We start from the raw sequence: 24,734 nt of genomic DNA on the forward strand, positions 1-24,734 counted from the left end.
ACATAATCATAATAAATTGAGCATCAAACCATTACCAATTACGTCTTATTATAACTCGTCTTGGTTGAAATATGTGAAAAATATTTGAAGAATGTCGATTATTAGATATATTTAACAATAAAGAGTTTTCAAGTATACATGTAAATTGGCTGAAGAGTACACTATTTTATAAACTTAAGGTATTTTTTTTAGCAAACTGGAGAAATGAAACTTTTACTCGAACGGAATCAATTATAGAATTTACAAGACTGAACTTTGTTTGGAGAATTATTTACTAGAACTTCCTCCTAAATTAGTCAAAGCGTTCTGTAAATTTAGAATAAGTAATACAAAAATACCAATCACAAGTTGTATATGGTCTAAAATACCACGTGAACATAGAATATGCGCTTTATGGAATTCAAGAGAAATAGCTAGGCGACCAATTTCAGTATTTATTCAACAGTGATCAGCAACTTATTCTCAATAGCAGACGGAAATATATGTCGAGATATTATTATAAGAGACAAACTGCATTAAAATGACATGTTACAGGTTACATTGCTTTTTGGCCACGAGCCAATTTAATAATTACCGGCTGTTATTTGTAGTACTATATCAGACAACCCATGCAATATGTTTAAAAAAAAAATTCAAAAGTTCCCAAGGGCCTGTTCCATAACCATTTTTATATCAACCTACATGGGAGTGTGAAAGGGTTCCATTTTTAGTCAAAATAATGCACAATTAACTTTTTTTGCTTCAAAAAGTTATCATTTTCTTTAGAGTGATATTTACTGCAAATCATAGATGCATTTATGCAACAACAAAAAATCTATTAAAAAATTACAAAATCTTAAAGGGACAATTTAGTCAAGCATGCTTTTATTAAATCAAGCAGAATCGATAAAACATATATCCAGACAAAGTAATTTGCGGTCAACAGTTATCTGCTATGTAGCCAATGTCCAGTATGGTCAGCTTAAGTTTGGGGAAAGCCCACGTCAAATATAGCGATACTCCAAATAAAGTGCAACGTGTTGCGCCCTCTGGCGGGAGTTGCATGTAATCACAAAAATACCTATATTTTTAAGCCAATTTTAAGCCATGTTCATTTTTTACGGAATTGGGACAACTACTTCCGGTTCCTGTACACCCAAAATATTTGGCAATTATTTGGACCATCATGTTAAAGGTGCATGTTTGCGTTCTGTTTGCATTAAAGCCTTGTCATTTAAAATTTGTAGTTATGATAGACAACAGGCACTATATAGTTGGCCTAGCTGAATAAAAATAATTCCACCATATTTGTTTTCTTCTGTATGTAAATCTCTCCCAGAACGCACTGCAATTAAGGTAAAGTGTATGCAAAGCACATTATAATATTCAAAAGTTCGTAGCTTCTTGTCTTCATTACGACAATTTTTGACATTATAATTTGTTTTTATTTGTAGGTCTTAAATAGTCATACATATATGGACTTAATGTCATTTATTGTCAAAATAATTCTCATGGATGAAATAATCACGTTTGTTTGCATTCGTACACAAATGTAAATATCGGAAGGAAATGCACTCGGTACATTCAGTTTTTACGGGGCCCCTTAGGGTAATTTACTGAGGATTATATCAGAATTCCATTAGCGCTGTGGATGAAGGAGAAAAATATTACTTGGAAAGCCTACCTGATGACATATGGCTTCAAAGAAGTAAAACAGTGCAAGAATTTTCAAGATTCCTCAATTTCTTGTTTTTATCTATACAAAACGGTTTGTGTTGGCGGCAGATAGCAAATACAACTGTAGTCTGGTTGAGTGCTAAGCACCTTCTTCCACCGTGTTCGGTGGCCACATCTTTCCATAATAATCGTATTTTCTGCGTCATGTGAAGCAGAGACGTACCGGCCGTATATATCTGTGTACACAATTTCATGAACACGATTTCTCCTTCGGTACCCTTTGTGTGCAAACTGTGAATCATGAAAACAATCATTCATCATTGAATCTATTAATTATGATACATATAACAACTGTTTGCCACGCATGTTGTTAATATCTGAAATTAGATCTACCGTTTCGTCACTTTGTGCTTCGATTGCGTGGATGTGTTTACAAGCAACTCCCGCCAGAGGGCGCAAAACGTGTCATTATATTTGGAGTATCGCTATATTTGACGTGGGCTTTCTCCAAACTTAGGCTGACCATACTGGACATTGGCTACACAGCAGATAACTGTTGACCGCAAATTACTTTGTCTGGATATATGTTTTATCGATTCTGCTTGAATTATAAAAAAACATGCTTGACTAAATTGTCCCTTTAAGATTGCGTAATTTTTTGATATATGAATTTTTTGTTGCATAAATGCATCTATGAAACAAAAAAAGTTAAATGTGCGTTATTTTGACTAAAAATGGAACCCTGTCACACTCCCGTGTAGGGTGATATTAAAATGGTCATGGAACAGACCCCTGGAACGTTTTGAATTTTTTAAACATATTTCATGGGTTGTCTCATATAGTACTTCACATATCACCCGGTAATTATTAAATTGGCTCGTTGGCAAGAATCAATGTAACCTGTAACAGGTCATGTAATACATTATTCAATTACGTAACACAAAATGAACTTATTTCAGTGGCTAAATTTATTATTGATATAAATGAGATACATAATTCACAATACTGATGTCCATCCTGTTTTACCATGTATCATTGTTATCCATTTGCCTATATTCATATTCTCGAGAATAAACACTTGTCATTGCCATTGGGTTAGAATTAATCTTTTATTTTCTTGAAGCGTTGAGGCTTGTGACCTGTTACTATTGCAAGTTTTAGGTTGGGCGATTTGATTTGCTATTTTACGTATCTACCCAGTTCGGAGTTTTTTCGTTTATCCGGGCGATGTAGTGTAGGTGTAGTTATTAGTTTATTGAACATGTTGTATTTGGGTCGTTGTTACATTAACGTCTGTCCAATGATACACGACAGGCTAGCTATATATAGTCGACAAACATATTTGGTTTGTTTTTGGTGTCCGTATTCAGAGTATAAATTGACTAAAACTCCAAGTTGCAGTCGGCTGCTATATTAAACATGTGTAATTAAACTTCTAAATTAAACATAGATAATATGTTTATGGTTATTTGAATATTAACACGTCTTGCATACACTTGTACAGTTATGATTGTGAGACAATTGACCTGTCCCGGCCTTGCCCTCCGGCACCCCTGACCACATAAATGATTGAGTATATACACGCACTTTAAATACACTGCCAATTTGATGGTCACGTGATTTCAGCCAAAGTGATTTCCCTTCAGCTTGGTTTTGTATCGGCGTTGATGGCCAATGTACTGTCCGTGTATATCGACACAAAGACTCATCATGAAATATAATTAGTAAGATTGGATTGGCGGGGACTATCTGGTAAAACTTTCAAGCTGTCAATAACAACTAGCCTAGAGCAAATTTGGACAGGCCCAAAAGTCATGCGGGCAAGTTGGTTCGTCGATTTTTAATTGTCACATTTCAAGCGTAAATTTTGACGGACCTGCATATGTCATTATTTCATAAACGAACAATCCTGGTCCAACCGTTTGTACCGTGTAAACGAAAACGGCCCTAAATAGTAGTAAACTTACCGGTCAGTAACGATTGCGTACAGTGAAATTATGTGTTATTTCTATAAAGTGATCTAATGAAATCCTACATGGGTCTATCCAGCGAACCAATATAGTGCTGATCAGCCATGCTCTTACACACAGGTTGATATACCACTTTCTACTGATTTTCCTTCACATGCTTAAGATACATACATTCTAGTTATCTCTTTCCAAGCAAAAAGATATGCGATGCACATGCTTCATTACTTCATTACTATATGCGGATGATATCGCGCTTATAGCGTCTGACCCCGATAAGCTTCAGAAGCTACTCGACATTGTAACAGAATGGTGTTATAAATGGAGGTTAAATATTAACCGGGAAAAAACTAATGTGGTTCACTTCCGGCCCAGATCATTTCCTGTGACAGATTCTACATTCCATTGCGGCGGTACCGAGTTAGAAATCGTAAAGGAATACAAATACCTAGGACTCTGGTTCGACGAACATTTAGACATGAAACTCGCCATACGGGAGCTTTCTAAATCGGCCGGAAGAGCGTTAGGAGCATTAACTTCCAAATTTATTGCTTCCGGTGGGATGTCGTATATATTATTTACCAAGCTATACGAGACTATTGTTGAACCAATACTGTTTTACTGTTCAGCCATATGGGGACAGACTGAACATAGGCTAATAAATAATATTCAGAACCGAGCTATGAGGATTTATTTAGGTGTGTCCAGAAATACTTCTAACGGGGGTAAAATCGGTGATATGGGTTGGATATCGTGTCTAGCCAAACAGCGGATAGAGTTTTTTAGACTGTGCTGTAGACTGAAATCAGTGGATTGTGATAGACTTTTGTATAAAGTCCATAAGTGGTCAGAGAGGAAGGGAAAGTCCTGGGATGCTAACGCAAATAAACTAGCAAAACATTACCAAGTCGACCAAATCATCACGAGGGCTACCGGAGCTACGAAAGCGGTCATGCGCGATATTTCTAAAAAAGTTTTTAAGTTAGATGAACAGTCATGGTTTACAAGGGTCTGGACAGATAGTGGGCAACAAAATGGTAATAAGCTGAGAACTTATAGATTGTTTAAGAAAGATTTAATAACTGAAACTTATGTAACCAGTATTATGCCTAGATCACACAGGAGCGTCTTAGCTAAACTACGATGTGAAAGTTTGCCACTATGTATAGAGACTGGTCGCTATTTTAAACCTGCAATACAATTATGTGATAGACTGTGTACATATTGTAAATTTAAATCTGTTGAATCTGAAATTCATTTTTTATGCGAGTGTGATTATTATAATGAATTCCGGGAACCTCTTTTTATAAAGGCTAATGACATCTAATCAGATTTTTTAGATATGTGTTCGAAAGATAAATTTATATTTTTAATGAATGAGGCATCTCTGCAGTGTTTTATAGCTAGAACAGTGTTTTTTATGTATGAGAAAACGTCGTTCTTTTAATCATGATTGATTTGTGTTAATGTTGTATATTAATTTCTGTGTCTCGTAAGCCAAATACAGGCTGGGCATTTTATAAATCATGCATTGTTTTAGTTGAAACTATTATGTATGTATTTTAAAATGTGTGACACGCTAATAAAATATTTATTATTATTATTACAAGCTAACCGATAATAAGTATTTATCTATTAAAGTATTTAAAATGTTGCCGTTATCTATCCATGTAAAGAATATATAAAAGAAGTATTATATGACCAGTAGCATTGGGTTCTAATACTTTTTCATGTAGGGAAAGCATGGTCTTTCATTGATCTGTACAGTATTTTTCTATCTTTAGTTACATTATCTTTTACATTTGTCTTTCAAATCTGAAGCTACATGTAGTAGTCCAAGCAACTGGTTTTCATTTGACAGAAATAGTGACATTGACCTTTGACATTCGAGTCTGAAAGAGTACTTAAAGTATTGTGCAGCAACCAAATAAGAGGCCATATCACCTTCTTCTCTGGACCTCTTTTTGATATTGAGAAAAAAGGGTTTAAACATTTAAACATATTTGACGGCTGTGACCTTGAATTTTGTAACACTTCACCAGCATACTACAGGCCCAATACCAGGTATCTTGGCCTCAAGGTTATTCAGTTGAAGATTTTCAAGTTTTTTTTTTGCATGTCTGGCTCCAGTGGTCTTTAATGAAGGTAAATGACATTCATTAAAACAAACCTATAGCAGCATTCAAAATTTGGTACAATCACTACAGAATGCATGTGCATTTGAATTGTTGAATTGTCCTTCTGTGTCCCATCCCTCCTCTTTGGGAGTCAGCAGAGTGCCTCAAGATTCTTAAACAACAATCAGACCAGCCAAATAATGCCCAAGACCAAGTTTGAAAAGGTCATCAAGTAAGCCATACAGAAGAAAAACAATTGAACCAGAATGTTATCTTGGACTACTGTGCTGATCTGACAGATCCGTCAATTCAAGATGTCTTAACCAAACAAAATATTTTATTAAAATTATTGTTAAAAAGGAAGAAGCGGAGCATTTCTATATATATATATATACATTGTATGTTACAGAGACATGCAAAATATTGATGTACATGTATTGAAAAACAAAAAGTAAATTTTGAAAATCAAAAGCCACTAAATATGTCAATTGTTTAACCAAAAAGAAACTGGAGACAAATAAATGAGATGAAACTTTTGAAGATATTTGATAGAAAGAAGTGTAAAGACTCATGTGAGCGACTATAACCACAGAGATATTATCAAAAGAAAGGAAACTAATTTTAAGTATACACATAAGCAAGTGTAAACCTTGTTATATAGGAGATATATATCTGATGAATATGTCCTCTCTCCCCAACAATTGAATGTAAAACAACCATAATAATAAAATGTTAAAATCTTACCTACATGGAAACTAAAATGGATTTGGAAAGTTTCACCTTTTTGTACCTTCTAGATTTCTTGATCTGGATGAATTGGAGAAATGAAGTCAATGTGACTCAATACAATATTCTATTCCATTTTCACCCACTTTCAAATATCATCAAATGTATATGAGGTGTAGAACAATTGGAAACAAATATGAATGGCAATCTGCTAGAATAAGATGCATAGGAATGAAAACAAAGGGACAGAACTCTTCAAATTAGTGAAAATCCAACCCTTGATTTAGAATATGATCATCTGTCATTTGAGAATGTGTTCCTTAACCAAAGTCAACAACTGTATGAGAGCTTGTCAGTGTATAACTTCCGGTGGTAGGGCAAGAGGAAACTCTGAATACTCATTTATTAGTCTCATCAAAGCCAAAGGTCTTTGACCTGTTAGAAGGTGAGGTTGCCAAATCTATTGATAAATAAAATCTGACATCCTGTGTATTGAAATCAGAATAAAAGTAATGCAGTATCATGTCAACAAGTATTTTTGTATTGATACACACCAAATAAGTTAAAATGAATGTTTAAAAAATATTTCTTATTAGTGCAAACACATACATGTATATTCTACAATTATTTCAATTACAGATTTGTGAAATGAAGGAAATATTTCTATGTTCGAGTGGATTCAAGAAATAATAACACAGTATTCTAATAAAGTAATGTAATAATTGTGAAAATGTCACAGAAACATGTCAACAAACAATATAATGTGGAGCGCAATGGATTTTGAAAGCTAAATTCTTACTGTAGTCAATGCAAGTTGTCAAGAGTCATATTCTTTTATATATCTACTCGACTTAAAAAATCTCTGCAAGGATTTATAAAACAATAACATAATACATCCCGTCTTTCGTCAGGCGTATAAAAACAAAAACAAAACCTGCAAAAAAATAACAAAAACGAAAAAAACTATACACAGAGGAACATAATTTAAAAAGATGGAACAATCAAAGCTGGTAATTGTGTAAAATGAACTTAATTCTATATCGTCATAACGTGTTTACATGGGCCTTCAGAACTGACTGAGAAAAACCAAATTCCATTCTTTTTAAATTTGTTGTTGACAGTTCTCTGATCAATAACCAAAGTTGCTTTTTTTTTAATTTCACATTTTCATGACTTCAGCTAATATACCAAATACAGTAAAAACTTTGTCTCTACTAACCCGTCTGACTCTTAAAAAAAATCTTGCATGCTTTTTTTCCCAAAAAATTCAGTGTGTTTGGTAATGCAAATATTTTATAAGAATGTGTAGTCCATTCCTGTTTAAACATCAATCCTGGTCAGTAATACAGGGTATGTGTAAAGTGATTACACTTAATATTTGGGGAAATATTCTGTTTTTATATGATCAAATGAAAGAGATTAAATTGATAAATATCTTCTTCATCTAAATGACAACCAAGGGAAAGACATAGGTTGCCAGTAATGGAACAATCTCATTTTTTAAAAAAAGTTTTCCACATTACCGGTGGTAATATATACCACAAGGAGACAAACAAACACATACCGCAGACTCCTGAAACATGTATTAAGTGCACCAATGACCAGGTAGCTCAGTGGTAAAGTGTAAGTCTAGAGTTTGCATGGTCTCGTGTTCGAAACCTGCTCTAATTGCTACTTACTTTTCTTTTTCTCCTGTTATAACATAACATGTGACACACTTGATACATGTACATGTATGTCTGTTTACCCTGTAACTCATATCCAGTAAAACTGTGACAGGTTATGAGTCATAGAGTACAAAGACATGTTACTATTGTATGAGCTGGAGTCAAAGGGTTTGTCCGCTTTAAGCTTCGAATTTTCGTATATATGACCACCGGGGATGTCATTTTTGCCAAATTTTAATCAAGCCCCCCAAAACGTCTCAAAATACATGTAGACTGTAACCAGAGACATATATACAGAGAGATTGGCAGCTCTCTATTTGCCCTTGTGTTTACATACTGACCTTACCACAATCCTTTGCGGTCGCTCGGTTCAGTCCTCACTAGACGCCACATTGGAGAAAACTTGAAAACCAGACACATAATTATCGATAATTTCTATTTGAAATCATCACCAAGATCCAATTATGTGCGTTAATTTTATTAATATCAAAGTGCAGAAGTGTCATCAATATGAAATATATCACAATTTGCTGTCCAAGTGTTTGTATTTTGAGTATGAAAGTCAAGCACAACGCAGGAAAGATCGGCGGGAATCTCCAATTTTCGAAAAGTCCCTATTGGGTTTTCGAGAATACGGATAAATGACAACAATATGCATGATAATCAAGACCACATTCCATAAGTATGATTGTTTTTGGTTAATGTGGTAACTTTTGTAGTGGCCTAGATAAAACGATGTGCTTTTTGTGTGCGTTTAAAATTGACGATGTTTTGGTCTGACGTAATGGCTGCTTAATTACAAAAACTTGGACCATGTCGCTAAGGACCAATGGATTTAGAAAATACGGATAAATGGCAACAATGTGCATGATCAAATAAGACTATATCCCATAAATATGTAGTTTTGGTTAATGTGGTAAATTTTGTAGTGCCAAAAATCAAACGATGTGCTTTTCGTGTGCGTTTCAATTTACTATGTTTTGGTCTGACGTAATGGCGGTCTAATTACAAACTGAGACATGTCGAATAGGACCCAAGGGATTTTCGAAAATACGGATAAATGACAAACAATGTGCATGATCAATAAGACCTATATCCCATAAGTATGATAGTTTTTGGTTAATGTGGATAACTTTTGTAGTGGCCAAAATAAAACGATGTGCTTTTTGTGTGCGTTTAAATTGACGATGTTTGGCCTGACGTAATGGCGGCTAATTACAAATTTGGACATGTCGAATAGGACCCAAGGATTTTCGAAATTACGGATAAATGACCACACTATCCCATAGTTATGATAGTTTTTTGGTTATGTGGTAACTTTTGTAGTGGCCAAAAATAAAACGATGTGCTTTTTGTGTGCGTTTAAAATTGACGATGTTTTGGTCTGACGTTATGGCTGCTTAATTACAAAACTTGGACATGTCGATAGGGCCCAATGGATTTTCGAAAATACGGATAAATGACAACAATGTGCATGATCAATAAGACTATATCCCATAAGTTTGATAGTTTTTGGTTAATGTGGTAACTTTTGTAGTGGCCAAAATAAAACGATGTGCTTTCTGTGTGTATTTGAAATGACGATGTTTTGGCCTGACGTAATGGCGGATTAACCAGAACATGTCGAATAAGTTCCAATACATCGATACACACATGCGCAAAGCCCAATTTACCTGCGCTCGCTTGGTTTGATAGGAGACAGGACGCTCTCGATAAGGGATATGCTTGAGTGAATAACGAATAAAGGGAGCCACTACGTGTACGGGGAAATAGCGATGTTACTTATCTCTCTGTATATATGTCTCTGCTGTAACTAATTCTCATGTCCCTGTGGGTAAACATAAGTATGAAGTCAATACAGGGAGGTGGAGTCACAACGTCCCAGAAGCAGAGACGTGTATAGCATATACACGTCTCTGCCAGAAGATAGAAAATTGTAGTAATACAGAGGAATATGCCGTTTCTACAAAGGAATACGTAGTAACATGACCCTGTGGTCAGGGTCAGCCAAGTCATAAGATCAATTGTAAACAAAGATGCGCTGTACATGAGAAGTACAAATATTCTTAATAGACAAAATCAGCGGATAAGTAATTAGATTAATATGGTTGAGAAGATGAATTATTTATATGATCATATCTGTAAGCTAAACTGTAAAACGAAAGTAGGTCTACCTTCTAGCCAAACTACTAGATAAGGCAACTACTGCTATTTCGCAATAACTGTTCATTTTACTTGATGCGATAGCAATAAACAAAATCAGTGTTACCTTCCGTTGTATTTTAGCACATTGGTGTCTCAAAAAATGAGAAAATAAGCCGGTATAATGTTCAATGATCGTCTGTTTTTATTATCGCCATGCATGTTTTCCGGGTCACGTTCTAATAGCATGTGGGCTTCCGGTTACGTCATGAAATTCATTTCCCGCGAATTTATTGGGAAATCTAAATTAACACTCTAAATGAAATGAAGTGAAAGAAATAAAAAATGTCAAAATAAAAATATTTTGATCAGAATTTAGTGCAACATTAAATTTTCACTGTAAACAAATGCAGCGATTTGCTAACCTAAAGCATAAGTAATTGAAATCAAATTATTTTAAAATCCATATTTCGTTTCTATTATAATTTTAAAATTTTCATCACAAGATCGTTTAGAAGCTTTGCAGTACTGACTCTTTCAAACGCACAGATGGTTTGATTTGAGCAAAGAATGTAGATTATGTAAAACAGGAGCAGAGGACAGACAACACTTTATTGCTGAATGTAAATCTCTCCATAGTATCAGACTACGCCTACACACTCGTCTAAGCAGTATTCCGGCAATCAGACGATATACAGAGCTCATGTCAAATCCAACCTACTTGACCCATTTGATGCTTGACTGTACACATCCCGTGATCAGCGATGTATACACTTTCAATGAAGATGAGATCCACAAAATTGAACTGTACAGCAGGGAATTCCTGCAAGAAATCCATCTAAAACGTCTGAAGATGCTCAGTGAATTAGATATAGAGGAGAAAGGCAGACCTCCCAGCCCTACTCCAACAATGTTAGAGGTTTTGCACGGCGAGATACTTTTGACAGGCGCCGTGTAACCTCTAACTGCCCATAGCTGATTTTCCCGATGCTGACGATAAAATTTTCAAAGTTCGTATATTGAAAAAATATAGCGTGTCAACTTACATTTAAATGATCCACAGGGTCCAATATATATTTCTTTCCATATTCGAATGATTAAATGAGAATAATTTCGTAAAAAACACAAATTATGAAGTTTTCTTCTTCCGAAGCGGAGCAGAGCTAAAGCAGACAATACTGTCGGTAGTGATAGTATAAATACCACGTGATTTGCCGGTTAATACAAAAATGGATTACAACCTCTGTCCTACAAGCGGAATACAACAAAGTCCGTATCATTTCGTTCCGTTTGAAATAACGACACCTATTTTGTATCAACCTTTAGGCAGCCATTTTTAAAAACGACTAGAAAAGTGCTACAACGACATGGGCATGTATTTTGTGTGTTATACACCGTATTATACTATATATTTGTGTCTGTGACATACATATGGGATAAATATTGCATACATGATACGTAGACATCGTTGTAATGACCTGTCAACCTCTTAAGAGTTTTTTTCAAGCATATTTAGTTACTGCATCAAAGAATTAGTGCTTCGGAAATAAGAGGTCGCAGTCGGCAAAATAATATCCGATAGAAAAAGAGCCGACCAGCGGCCTCTTATGTAATAGGAGTACTCCCAGCCCCTGACTGTTAATCATTTGCTATTATCGCTTAAAATGATCACGCCACTCTTAAGAGAGATACTGAACAATTTTATCATTATTTTTTAATCCAGTGTAAATAAGTCCGGAAGTGTACATACCTGTATAGACCTTTAACTACCTTCAATTACATACGCTACATAAGCTGTAGTGGTGCCTCGCAAAGTCAACGAGGGAATCTACCAAAGAACCTGAACCTGATGGCGACCTGAAGCTGTGTGGCGGTTTGGATTGGAATTAAAATGCGTATATTTCGGCAAGTAAACATCGTACAATGTCCCCGTGTGGTCAGATCATCTAATTTTTTCATTATGTATTCAGAACAGTTGTTGTTTAGTCGCTACGGTTATTAACATAAAAATTCGGATTATTATATAAATACTTATTTAATTACAAGCTTACCGGTAATAAGTATTTATATATTTAAGTATTTAAACGGTAAAAATTGTAATCCAGACGATTCTGCCGTTGATACATTTATTATGAGGTGTTTACAAAAGGATACGATATTAACGTGGCCCTGTGGTCAGGGTCAGCTGGGAGAGTCAGATCAGACCTGCAGACCAGTCAATTTTAAGCAAAGATGCACCCTGTACATGAGAAGTACAAATATACTTGATAGAAATATCCCGCAATTAAGTAATTAGATCGACTATGGTTCAGAATATGAATTATTTTTATGACCATATCCGTATACTGTAAAACGAAAGTAGGTCTAGTCCAACTACATAGGTTACGATACGATAGCTATGAATTAAATCTGTGTTACTTTCCGTTGTATTTTAGCACATTGGTGTCTCAAAAATTGCGAAAATAATCCGGGAATGTTCAATGATCTTCTGTTTTTATTATCGTTGTGCTTTCCGTGTCACGTTCTAATAACCGACGCCACGAAATATCATACAGCTAATGGACCGAAGTGTTATCCACTCCAAACCTCCATTTATCGACTATAGATGCCTGATTCTATAGCCTGTAGACTTAATGTTACGTCATCAAATCGAAATCAATTCTTAAAATGATATGAAGCGAAAGATATAGAAAATGTCTAAATAAAAACATTGTGATCAGTATTGAGTACAACGTTAGAGTGCATTGTAAATAATTGCTACGATTCCCTAACCTAATGCATAAGTAATTTAAATCAAATTATTTTAAAATCCATATTTCGTTTCTATCATAATCTTCAAATTTGTAACACAAGATCATTCAGAAGCTTTGCAGTACTGACTCTTTCAAACGCACAGATGTTTTGATTTGAGCAAAGATGGCGACCCGAAGCTGTGAGGCGGTTTGGATTGGAATTAAAATGCGTATATTTCGGCAAGTAAACATCGTACACGGTTCCCGTGTGGTCAGATCATCTAATTTTGTCATAATGTATTCAGTAATGTATAACAGTTGTTGTTTAGTCGCTACGGTCATTAACATAAAAATTCGGATTATTATATAAATACTTATTTAATTATTATTATATATATGGATAACGTAAATTGTGGGTTCGAGACCTGATCAGGGCACGAGTCAAAAAGTTGTCTTCCTTCGTCATTTGTGTTACTATGTTATACATGTAGATCTATTTATTAGCACAATGTATTATATGCACTATGTGTTGGTGATCCGAAGATATAGATTTGAATTTCCTGTCGTAGTTGTAGCGAGAGAAATATTTATAATATATGATACATTGCGATCTAGGTATTCATATCATCTAATAGACGACTTCCACAGTGATCATGTCAAGGTATCGGGCCGACCATTACTGTGCCATTGAAACGTTCTTTTTAAGTAAGCTGCGGGTATTTCTGGCTAAGCGATTGGGTGCCATAGATCGTGAGTTCGAGGCCCGGTCTGGGCACGAGTCAAAAAATTGTCTTCCTTCGTCATTTGTGTTATTGTATTATATATATATATATATGTACCTGTTACCTATGAAAATTTGGGAAGCAATTCTCTGTTAAAAACCTTAATAAATATAATCATTATTCATAAAACATACATTTCAGTAATTTATATGTACATGTACTTGAAATTCAACACAAAAAAACAAACAAAACAAAAACAACATATAGACAATACATTTCAGTCACCAACATATATCACTAAGAAATAATTACTTATATACATTTCTGTCAGCATGCAACATTGGAAAAGAAAGCACTAATATTACATGTACATGTAGTTGAAATTAAACATGAAAACATAAGGATACACCTACATTTGCAAAACATAACATTTCAATTTACAAAAAATATTATATAAAAAAATATCCACATTTATACAACATCTTAAATTGGTCGTACAGTTTATAACATTATCAATAATGGCATTACAGTTATACACAGATATTCATCTTTACTCAAAGTAAAGAGGGTGTGATGCTGCAAGCGTTCCTTGAGTTGGGCGAGGCGGTGGTCGATGTTCCGGTATCTCTTGTTGTGTTATCTGGTTGGTTCTCCTGGTCCTTCTGTTTCCTGTTGATCTCGTTGCTCTCCTGGATCTCCTGAAAGACTGATGATGGTGAAGATGTTGGGATTGGAGTGGCCAACTTTCTTCTTCAGTTTTCTGTGCCAGGCTTCCAGGTCGTTGGTGGTGCGACGTCACTCTGTCGAAGTAGTGGTTCCAAGTCTGTCTGTCTCCCTCGTTGTGACACGACCTACCTAGTTTGTGAAGGGTAGGTGTTCACGGGAATGTCAGCATCCTCTAGTTCTTCTATGGCGTTGAACCACACGTCCTCTACACTCTCCATTGGTAACAAGGGTAATACAGCGGTCAGGCGTACCAGTCTGTTGATAGAATTGTCAGCTGTAAACCTGTCTGTTGAGCCTTTCTCCATATACATTGTGTGAAGTTTAAAAACATCCCTTTACTGCGACCCCTTGGAAAACCTGACGAATGGCGTTGGGGACAGCTGTCTGGTAATCTACAAACACGGTTGCGGGCATCATCAGCTTGGATCATAATATGTTTTTTTTTTCAAGTAGTAAAAGTTATAATCTTTGTATTTATCAGGCAGTTTTACTCTCAAGATAAACCAACTCTTCGAGTATTAAGTCCCGAAAACTCTTAATTCTTAATTACCGCAAAGACGTAGGTATTTGTCTTCAATACGAGTTTTTCCTGTACTTTTCGGTGTAATTTCATTACATGTAGGCACAACACTCATATATTCATCGTTCGGACATAGATTTCATCAATAGAAATTGTGCATGTTTCTGATGTCAGAACGAAGGAATGCCTCTTGAAAAAATCTTTGATTTAATCAATTACTTTTTAAAAAGTCAAATCCAATTAGTATGAAAAAAATATAGGTTTAAGTTACCATCATAATATAACGGTGAAAAACACAGGTTGTAGGTTAGCTACTTTGAAATAGACTATACGTCTTGACACAAAACTCCCCTCATAATAGGATTTTAGAATGTGGGCAAATATGATAGCGATATAATTGTAAAGGTTGACTACCCACACACTAGCCATTAAAATAATCTGTCTTCGGGCGATATATAACCAGTGATGGTGCACATACTAATGTGATACTCACGGTTCTTTCTAGTGTTGGTGTCCATATCAGTGCTACATTTATCAGACACTTGAAGGATTTTTCGTAAACTCAAAATTCCTCAGTTTTCATCATGACAAAATTCGCAATACCGGAAAAGGGACCAATTCAACTGCTTGATGTGAAAAAACTTCAACTCGGTCAGAAAAAAATGTGAGTGTACATACAATTTATCTTGTTGCAAGCATATATTTGGTATTGATTATTCTGCTATGATGTATCATTTAGCAAAGCTCTATTGTTGCCTGTCCGTTTAGTCTCCTGAATTAAGTGTATTTTTCTCTATTGTAAACTTATTTTAATATCAACTTTTATTAATCACTCTTGTTTGCCCCGGATGGAAGCGGATTGGGGGTTACTGTATAAGGAAGATGGAGTTTCCGGAGAAAACCCACGTAGTTCGCTCTTACATATTTTGAAATGATTTCTTCTAGAACTATTGTATGAGGTTAGGGCACGATGGGCACAAATAAGGGCGCGAGAAAAATGGTTAGAACAGTGCAAAAAAAGAAAAAAAAACCAACAAAACACTAGATATTTTCTGGGCCTTGAAAAACAGAGACAATCTAAAAGTGTGATTTGAAGCATTAGAGATGAAACAGGAAATGTAGTATTGGAACCTAGCGTCGTTCTAAGAACTATATACAATTTCTATGAAATTTTTTACAATTCTTTAAATATAAGTAAAAATAGAATCGATGGATATATCCATAATACAGATTTAAATTATAAATTAACAGATAATAAAATAAAATCTTGTTATACTGAGTTTGATTGTTTATGCGATATATAAAGTCTATCATATAAGTGAGCAGAAACGTAAAGTAGTTAATGTTTTATTAGTATTTAGATATGAATTAAAAATTGTACAGTGATTGTTTAGTGTGGAGTCTGGTCAATTGTGTCGATAGCTATGTGAATGCGATATGACCAACACTGAAACATGGCTGTCGGAACCATTGATCAAACTACCGGTAACTGAAACATTGAACTAATACACTGGGTATAGGAATACAGTATGAATAAACAATAACAGAAAACTGTGGTTCTGGAAGACACTGGGTTAATCGGTCACATGATATGTACAGCAATGGATATAGTAAAGTATACTACATGGACTTGTGGACATGAAAAATCCTTGCACTGACGTTATTCAAGTGAGCAGTGGTGGAATAGCTTTAGCCTTTGGATACCGATAACTGATGTGACTAAAGGGGAAGAGTATAGTCGCCTCTCTGGTTTCTGACTTTAGTTTGTGCTGTGATATTTATCTAGCTGTTATATGGTGTCCTTGTCTGAGCCCGGCGGTGACCTTCTTCATTGTATGGAGTACATTACCAATTGTGCCAATTGTGAAGCATGTAGGAATGGCTTCACATGCCCTGTGACGTCACGACGGAAAGAGGCTTATATTAAAAAAAAGCCCAAAGAAATTGAATTATTTGTTGATAACTGTGTATATATTGTCTCTCCCTGAAATAGTATTCCGTTTTGATGATTGTGTATATATTGTCTCTCTCTGAAATATAATTCCGTTTTGATGATTGTGTATATATTGTCTCTCTGAAATAGTATTCCGTTTTGATTATTGTGTATATATTGTCTCTCTCTGAAATAGTATTCCGTTTTGATGATTGTGTATATATTGTCTCTCCCTGAAATAGTATTCCGTTTTGATGACTGTGTATATATTGTCTCTCTCTCTAATATTATCCCGTTTTGATGATTGTGTATATATTGTTTCTCTCTGAAATATAATCCTGTTTTGATGACTGTGTATATATTGTCTCTCCCTGAAATAGTATTCCGTTTTGATGATTGTGTATATATTGTCTCTCTCTGAAATAGTATCCCGTTTTGATGACTGTGTATATATTGTCTCTCTCTGAAATAGTATTCCGTTTTGATGACTGTGTATATTTTTTCTCTCTCTGAAATAGTATTCCGTTTTGATGACTGTGTATATATTGTCTCTCTCTGAAATAGTATTCCGTTTTGATGACTTTGTATATATTGTCTCTCTCTGAAATAGTATTCCGTTTTGATGACTTTGTATATATTGTTTCTCTCTGAAATATAATCATGTTTTGATGACTGTGTATATATTGTCTCTCCTTGAAATATAATCCTGTTTTGATGACTGTGTATATTTTGTCTCTCTCTGAAATAGTATTCCGTTTTGATGACTGTGTATATATTGTCTCTCCTTGAAATAAAATTCTGTTTTGCTGACTGTGTATATATTGTCTCTCTCTGAAATATTATTCCGTTTTGATGACTGTGTATATATTGTCTCTCTCTGAAATACTATCCTGTTTTGATGACTGTGTACATTTTGTCTCTTTTTGAAGGCTGTGTTGATATTATTTATACCTTATATTGTTTCAGTCCCGGAACTGTCGGTGTACCTAGTACAATATTGGAACCTCCAAATGTATACAAGAGTAGATGGCGATCAATCCGGGTCATGTACCTCACTATGTTCCTCAGTAGTGTCTCGTTTTCTATATGTATGTCATCGTTATGGCCCTATCTTCAGCTGGTAAGTATGTTTTCGTCGTGTTTTTATTTAGATAACATTGCTAGCTGCTGATATGTCTCGAAGTGTGTCATAGTCAGGATCCTATACTGTATAGTGGCTAATGTACGCAAGGGTTTTAATTTCACTTAATTCATGAATGCATCCAAATTCGCAAAATTCAATAATGCCTCGTGAATGTAATTCAGAACTTGGACATAGAATCTAGGTTACACATACCACTACACATTCCACTCCCTGCATGTCATATGAAATAATGCTGCCTCCGACCAAATCATATGAGTTGGCGGCTAAACCTAATATTTATAGTGTCTAGTAAGTAAAAACGACGTTATGGTCCAACATAGGTACTGGGTCCTAACAAACAGAAGTTGTAAACCTAATATTTATAGTGTCTAGTAAGTAAAAACGACGTTTTGGTCCAACATAGGTACTGGGTCCTAACAAATAGAAGTTGTAAACCTAATATTTATAGTGTCTAGTAAGTAAAAACGACGTTTTGGTCCAACATAGGTACTGGGTCCTAACAAATAGAAGTTGTAAACCTAATATTTATAGTGTCTAGTAAGTAAAAACGACGTTATGGTCCAACATAGGTACTGGGTCCTAACAAATAGAAGTTGTAAACCTAATATTTATAGTGTCTAGTAAGTAAAAACGACGTTATGGTCCAACATAGGTACTGGGTCCTAACAAATAGAAGTTAAAAACAGAAAATCGCAAAATGTTAAACATGATACATTTAACAACTCTACATTGCTATCGACAGACATATCAGTTGTAACTATGGATGCATGGACTACCAGATATAGGACAGCGTGGACGGCATATTGAGATACATTGTTACCTATGTAGACAGCAATGTTACCTTTAATAGGTATCGGGTAAACAAAAAGTGAAACGCCTATGAACACCAGGGCGAGACCCATTTGAATATAATGGTAAACAATGTGAATAATATATATAATGTACCAATTTAGATATCGGGTCGCATTGATAGCATATGCAAAACGTATAGACTACATATAGAGTGGCAGAATATGGAATTTGTTGCGGGGCATCCCTGCCAACTATATAAAGCGCTATAGGGTGAACATAGAGTATGTCACTTTTAAAAAGGTTAATCAAGGCCATACACAGGACAATTATTGAAATAAAAGACGAACTGTAGATTAGGCAATATAGAGCGACTGACTGACCGACTCTATAACGTCATAATATGGATGGTTCACGAATCCCTATTTACAATTGATATTATGATAGAAGTTATATGCCACAACCAATATGATATTTAAGAGTATAACTACATAAGACAAGGGTAGTACGCTTCAAATCGGTCGTTAGTCTGATGAAGCTGACAGTGTAGTCATCAAAACGTCTCACTCCTAAATATCATACTGGTTGTGTCATATAACTTCTATTATACTAACATTACCAGACCGAAGAAAACGTTCCTGAATACAATTGATATGTCTGTCAGTTATATAAGATTCTGGCTATTATAAACAAATCCATGACGTTTACAAATTAACGATATAGCATTATGTTTTTGCACTAGCTTGTCCTCTATATGCTTTCTTCTCCTATGTATGCCATCCATATGTATACACGTAGATTTGCCAATAGACAGGTTTTTTTTTTTACCTCATACGTGTTTTTGAATACTTCTATATTTAACGGATGGTACTCTGTATCAATGTATATTTGTCAGTTTAAACTGGTATATGATTTTGAAACCACAAATGATCTTTACGAGTATAAGTCAAAGTATCCATCCCTTTTTAATTACAGTTAGACCCGTCTGCAACTACTGACTTCTTAGGCTGGGTAGTGGCATCATACAGTTTGGGACAGCTATTAGCATCTCCTTTCTTTGGTTTTTGGGCTAATAAACGAAAAAGGAGCCGAGAACCATTGGTTGTCTCCCTTATCATCAATATAATAGCGACTGTCCTGTATGCTTATCTGGAAAGTCTACGATCACACAAAAGTATAGCCCTTCTACTGTCCAGGACATTCATTGGCTTCGGCGCAGGTATTAAAATTATATGTACTATACACACCATTCTACTTCAGTATGTAGTATTGTTGAGGCATATATATTTACATATATTTACACAAACGATGCAGATTGTTTTATATGCATTTTAAATAAGAATGAACTATTGTGCCACCGGTCGCTTTTTATATACATCAGCAGAACACCATGTACTTTATAAAATTATCGACCTGTTTTCAGGTGAATACGATGATTTATCTACTCAAGAATGTGATATTTATTTTCGAGGGGTTGATAAGTGAACAAATACAGGTAACACAGCTCTGTGTTGTTTATGGTATTACCTTCACTAGAGTAAGCTGTTTCTTCCAAAGTTACACAAAACTCTCGCTTTGTGTAACTTTGGAAAAATAACTAACGATAGTGAAAAAATTCTATATACAACAACCACGAGTTTGTATGACCTATTTCTACCACAATAGAAAAGCTATTCTGAGGATGAATTGACCTGTTTGTGTCAATGTGTGTTCTTTTCACAATATCAGGTGGGGTATAAGGAGTTGGCCTTAAGGGAAATGCCGCTGATTAACGGCAGAACTGACTATTTCGGAAATGTATGGAAATATTACAATTATAACAAATTATAACAAATAAAAAGCAATTTTATTATTTTTCAAGTAATAAATCAATATAAATTTCTCTCTTTATATTTTTAAATATGACAAAAAACAAGTGCGACTACGTGAAGCTGTCCTCAAGCGTTAGCCAATCAAATTGCATTGAACCACGTGATTAAAAAAATAGTCCCGGTCAAAGGTCGTCAACGTATCAACCAATCAAAATGCATCTATAGATTATTCCGCGTGTGGTATTAATTGAAGGTCAGTCATCAGTTTGAATCATTATTTCATGCCTTGGGAAATGAATAACACTATTGTGATAGAAAGAAAGATCTTCGAGGATACATCAAATATAAGGATGAAGGTTTATAGGGACTGAACTATATGTTTCCTCTCCGTCCGTCTTGTGCATATGTACGTTACGCCATATATTGTACAAAATGTAGTTGGGCACCCTGCCCAGGTCACTGTTAATATTTTAGCAGGGGCTGATAGGGGACATGCATTGCTTTATCAATATATAGAATGACATCAACTATCGAGAAAAGGCGGGCAATTATCCGATTCTATTCTAATTCTGCACATGTTTGCTAAACTTCAGAAAATATATCATTTTATGACATTAACAATCTAAGATTTCGTAAATACCAGAACTAAAATGCACATAGGATAACATGTAGTATTACGTAATGAAGCATCAAAACCGTAATATCACTCTCCCTTTCACTGTAAAGTGACTACCTGTGGGTCAATTTTCAGGTAATGTAGCTGTAGTACGATCCTATGTGTCTGGAGCTACCACCACACGAGAAAGGACCGGGGCCATGGCTAGTATGAGTGCCTGTCAGGCTGTGGGCTTCATATTTGGACCAGGTGAGTGTATCAGAAGTAAAATGAAGATACTTTCAAATAACTATATTTGTTCTAATCAATTTAGCACATGTTTCTCACTAATCAATCGAATATTTCAATTTTGTAAACATTCATCCTAACATGCTAGAGGCCCAATATCATGCTTTTGGTTTCATGGTTACTGAATTTGCCGGAGGATTTTCGTTAGTTTGACTTCCGTGACCTTGAATGTTGGTCAAAGTAATTGTTTTTATAAACTTGATAGCCACACACATGCGGCTTTCCTATCATGACCTACTTTGTACATTTGTGTTTGACAGATTATGAACAAAGCTGCTTTTAATCAGAAGATTATGTAGTCCTAAAATATACAAGAAGAAAAAGAATAAGAACACCAACAAAAACAATAGATCCTTATTATCAGTTTATTTGTAACTATTGTACATGTAATGACTCGAACGCTTACTAAAAGATAACGATGAATAGAATGATATTCATAACCTAAAAGGATAGTTTCTTTTGAACCGTTTACGTTTTAGCTCACCGGTTACGAGTAACCGTGAGCTAATGCTGTTCCCCCGGCGTCCGCGTCGGCGTCGGCGTCCCACCCCACTTTAAAGTTTTTGGGGTAAGTTTTTGGAAAGCTTGTAAGTAAAATCATGCAGACAAAATTTGTGATTTTTTTCGCATTTTACCATTTTGTGGACTAACTTTTTTAGCACCAAAATCCTCTTTAAAGTTTTATTCATGTATTAGAGGTTTAGGAGCGATATTATGTGACGTACACTTTCAAAATGATATGCTTATACATACATAAAGACTGAGTGCATAGTGTGATTGCTGCTACCGGTGAGCTTTCGCAATCATTGATTGCACTTGTAATTTTTGCTTGTCATTGACATTTTGTATATTTATTGTTTATTTGTTCAGCTATCCAGACAGCCATGGTGCCTGTAGGGTGGCCTGGGCCTATCCACGTAGATGCGTTCCATCTCGATCTTTACACCATGCCTGCCTGGCTTAGCGCTATTGTCGGTATCGTCAACATCATCCTGCTGGTGGTCGTTTTTCAAGAACACAAGGTTGACAACGATGAAGATATAAACTACAATATCCAATCGGAAGGTATGTTGATCATAAACACATACTAGATACCAGATTCTGGTGTCTTTACACCTTAAGCAAGTATTGTCAGAATATGATATATTTTCTGAATTAATATCTTATATGAAAATCTGTAATAATAAAGTATTAAGTGTGGCCCAAAGCAGTGTTTATGTCGCTACAACTTTACTCTTGTTTACACAGAGCGACTACCTGACTACACACCAGATCGTATTGCAGTCAGCGCATCACTCATCCTTTTCTTTTTTGTTTTATTCCTCTTTACTGTGTTTGAAACGTAAGTATGAAAACATCAGCGCAAGGTAAAAAGGTCTTCATCACTCGTTAGAAATTCTAAATGTATTTGATTGTTAAATTGTTCAATTAAAAAGTGACAATTTTTAATGTGTACATCGTGTATTATATTATTTAGACACAATTTTATAGTATGTATCGTCATTTAAACCTATTCAAAATGTCTAATGGCTTCATTCATATCTTGCAGTCGGTTTCACTTTTCTGTTTTTGTTTTCAGTGCCCTAATATCATGACAGTTGTTTGGGTTTTTCCAATATTGAAATGATGTGATTGATCTAATTTAATTTTCCATACATTTTACAACACCGTTGCAGATTTGAATTTTGGTTTTGTTAACAGCATCGCCACTCCACTGACTATGGACATGTTTTCCTGGACAAAGAGTGAAGCTACGCTGTATACTGGGATTATCCTAGCTGTCGGGGCAGTTGTCGCTGTCTTCGTCTTTGTTGTCGTTAAAATAATAGTGAAAAGGTGAAAAAAAAACTTCCAAATGTTTGATTTCTAATATTACGTACTGTTCATAGTTTGTTTGGACTCCATAGGTTTAAGACTAGTATTCGCGTCGTTGAGATAAGTGGAAGTCGGTACATATTTGACCATTGTGGCCTCGAAAGTACTCAATACCCATTCATCTCGGTTTACTACACGCCCAATACTATGACATTTCGCTGTCCGAGTATTGAGTCGAACTATAAAACCTTTTGATATAAGTATGGCAGTTTGTTTGTTATCGCCGTAAATGATTATAAATTCATTTTAAGAAGCCATGTTTCAAAGTGATCTTCATATTTCATTAATGGTTTCTGCAATAGTAAGACAAACAAGATAACAAAACAATCCAAATCAGACAGATAATAAATCGGTGTCGTGTCTTTTCAGGATCAACGAGCGCTACATCCTGCTGGCTGGATTTCTTTTCTGTTTGGTTGGCTTCTTCATCTACCTGCCTTGGGGAAACGAGTTCCCTGATTATCAGGACCAAGGTATCAATACTTATCTTAAAATATTCTTCCTTGGTTATTACCAGCAAAACGATCCAGAAAAAACAGCGTGTATTTGAATAGGGAAAAATGTTAACATTTTTTTTCTGGAACTCTCATTTCATGCTAAACGGTATTTCATAAACCACTGATGAATAGCTGTTTGAGGAATAGATATATCCATAGTTAAAGTCGGTCGATCCGGGTCAGGAAATAGGTAATAACTGAATGTGTTCAATTACATGCCGGCAATTGTACGTTCATATCAAAACCATAAACAGTATGTTTAAGTCAACTAAAGTTAAAAAAAAATGAGAAGTGTTCTTTGTATATTGGCCATATCAATGACATCGAACGAATACTGGTATTATACCAAGACATTATGATGTTATATCGATGTTTGCATATTAGGGTAATTGATTACCAAATATTATAACACATTATATTTCTTACAGACATATTGCCTGCGGCATTACCCCCCTCAACCATTGCGCCAAACCCAACAGGTTCGACAGATTGGTCAACACCTTTCATGACCACCGCAAGCCATAACAGTTCGACAGGCGATGAGCCTGAGAAGAGAGGCTGTCCACACTCCTACAAGTGGTGTGCTTACACACCACGTATCCCGTTACCACAGTTCCTTGTTGGCACACTCATGATTGTCATTGGTTACCCGATCTGCAACCTTATGATCTACACCATCTTCTCAAAAGTTCTGGGACCAAAACCACAGGTAGGAAAAATACATATATACAACTTCCGTGTTAATTAAACGACCCTTTGTATAGATAAAATTACAACAGATCACATACAGTCATAATAGAAACAGT

The 24,734-nt window shown here is 35.2% G+C and overlaps 1 protein-coding gene across 2 annotated transcripts in view; it reads left to right on the plus strand.

Annotated features, from left to right (window-relative positions):
- Positions 1-24,734, plus strand: part of LOC117329146 (major facilitator superfamily domain-containing protein 8-like) — a 32,278-nt gene that overhangs the window by 4,650 nt on the left and 2,894 nt on the right. Inside the window, exons 1-9 of one of the 2 annotated variants that reach the window (XM_033886897.1) lie at positions 15,472-15,639; positions 17,875-18,028; positions 19,817-20,060; positions 21,404-21,517; positions 22,427-22,621; positions 22,805-22,898; positions 23,258-23,392; positions 23,801-23,904; positions 24,357-24,637. In XM_033886897.1, coding sequence (XP_033742788.1) covers positions 15,560-15,639; positions 17,875-18,028; positions 19,817-20,060; positions 21,404-21,517; positions 22,427-22,621; positions 22,805-22,898; positions 23,258-23,392; positions 23,801-23,904; positions 24,357-24,637 — 1,401 coding nt within the window. In that variant the 5' untranslated portion in view covers positions 15,472-15,559. Of the gene's footprint in view, positions 1-15,471; positions 15,640-17,874; positions 18,029-19,816; positions 20,061-21,403; positions 21,518-22,426; positions 22,622-22,804; positions 22,899-23,257; positions 23,393-23,800; positions 23,905-24,356; positions 24,638-24,734 lie in introns of those variants that run through there. The other variant, XM_033886898.1, reaches the window with a different exon arrangement.

Source organism: Pecten maximus, chromosome 6 (genome assembly GCF_902652985.1).
Source record: "Pecten maximus chromosome 6, xPecMax1.1, whole genome shotgun sequence".
Lineage (NCBI taxonomy): Eukaryota > Metazoa > Mollusca > Bivalvia > Pectinida > Pectinidae > Pecten > Pecten maximus.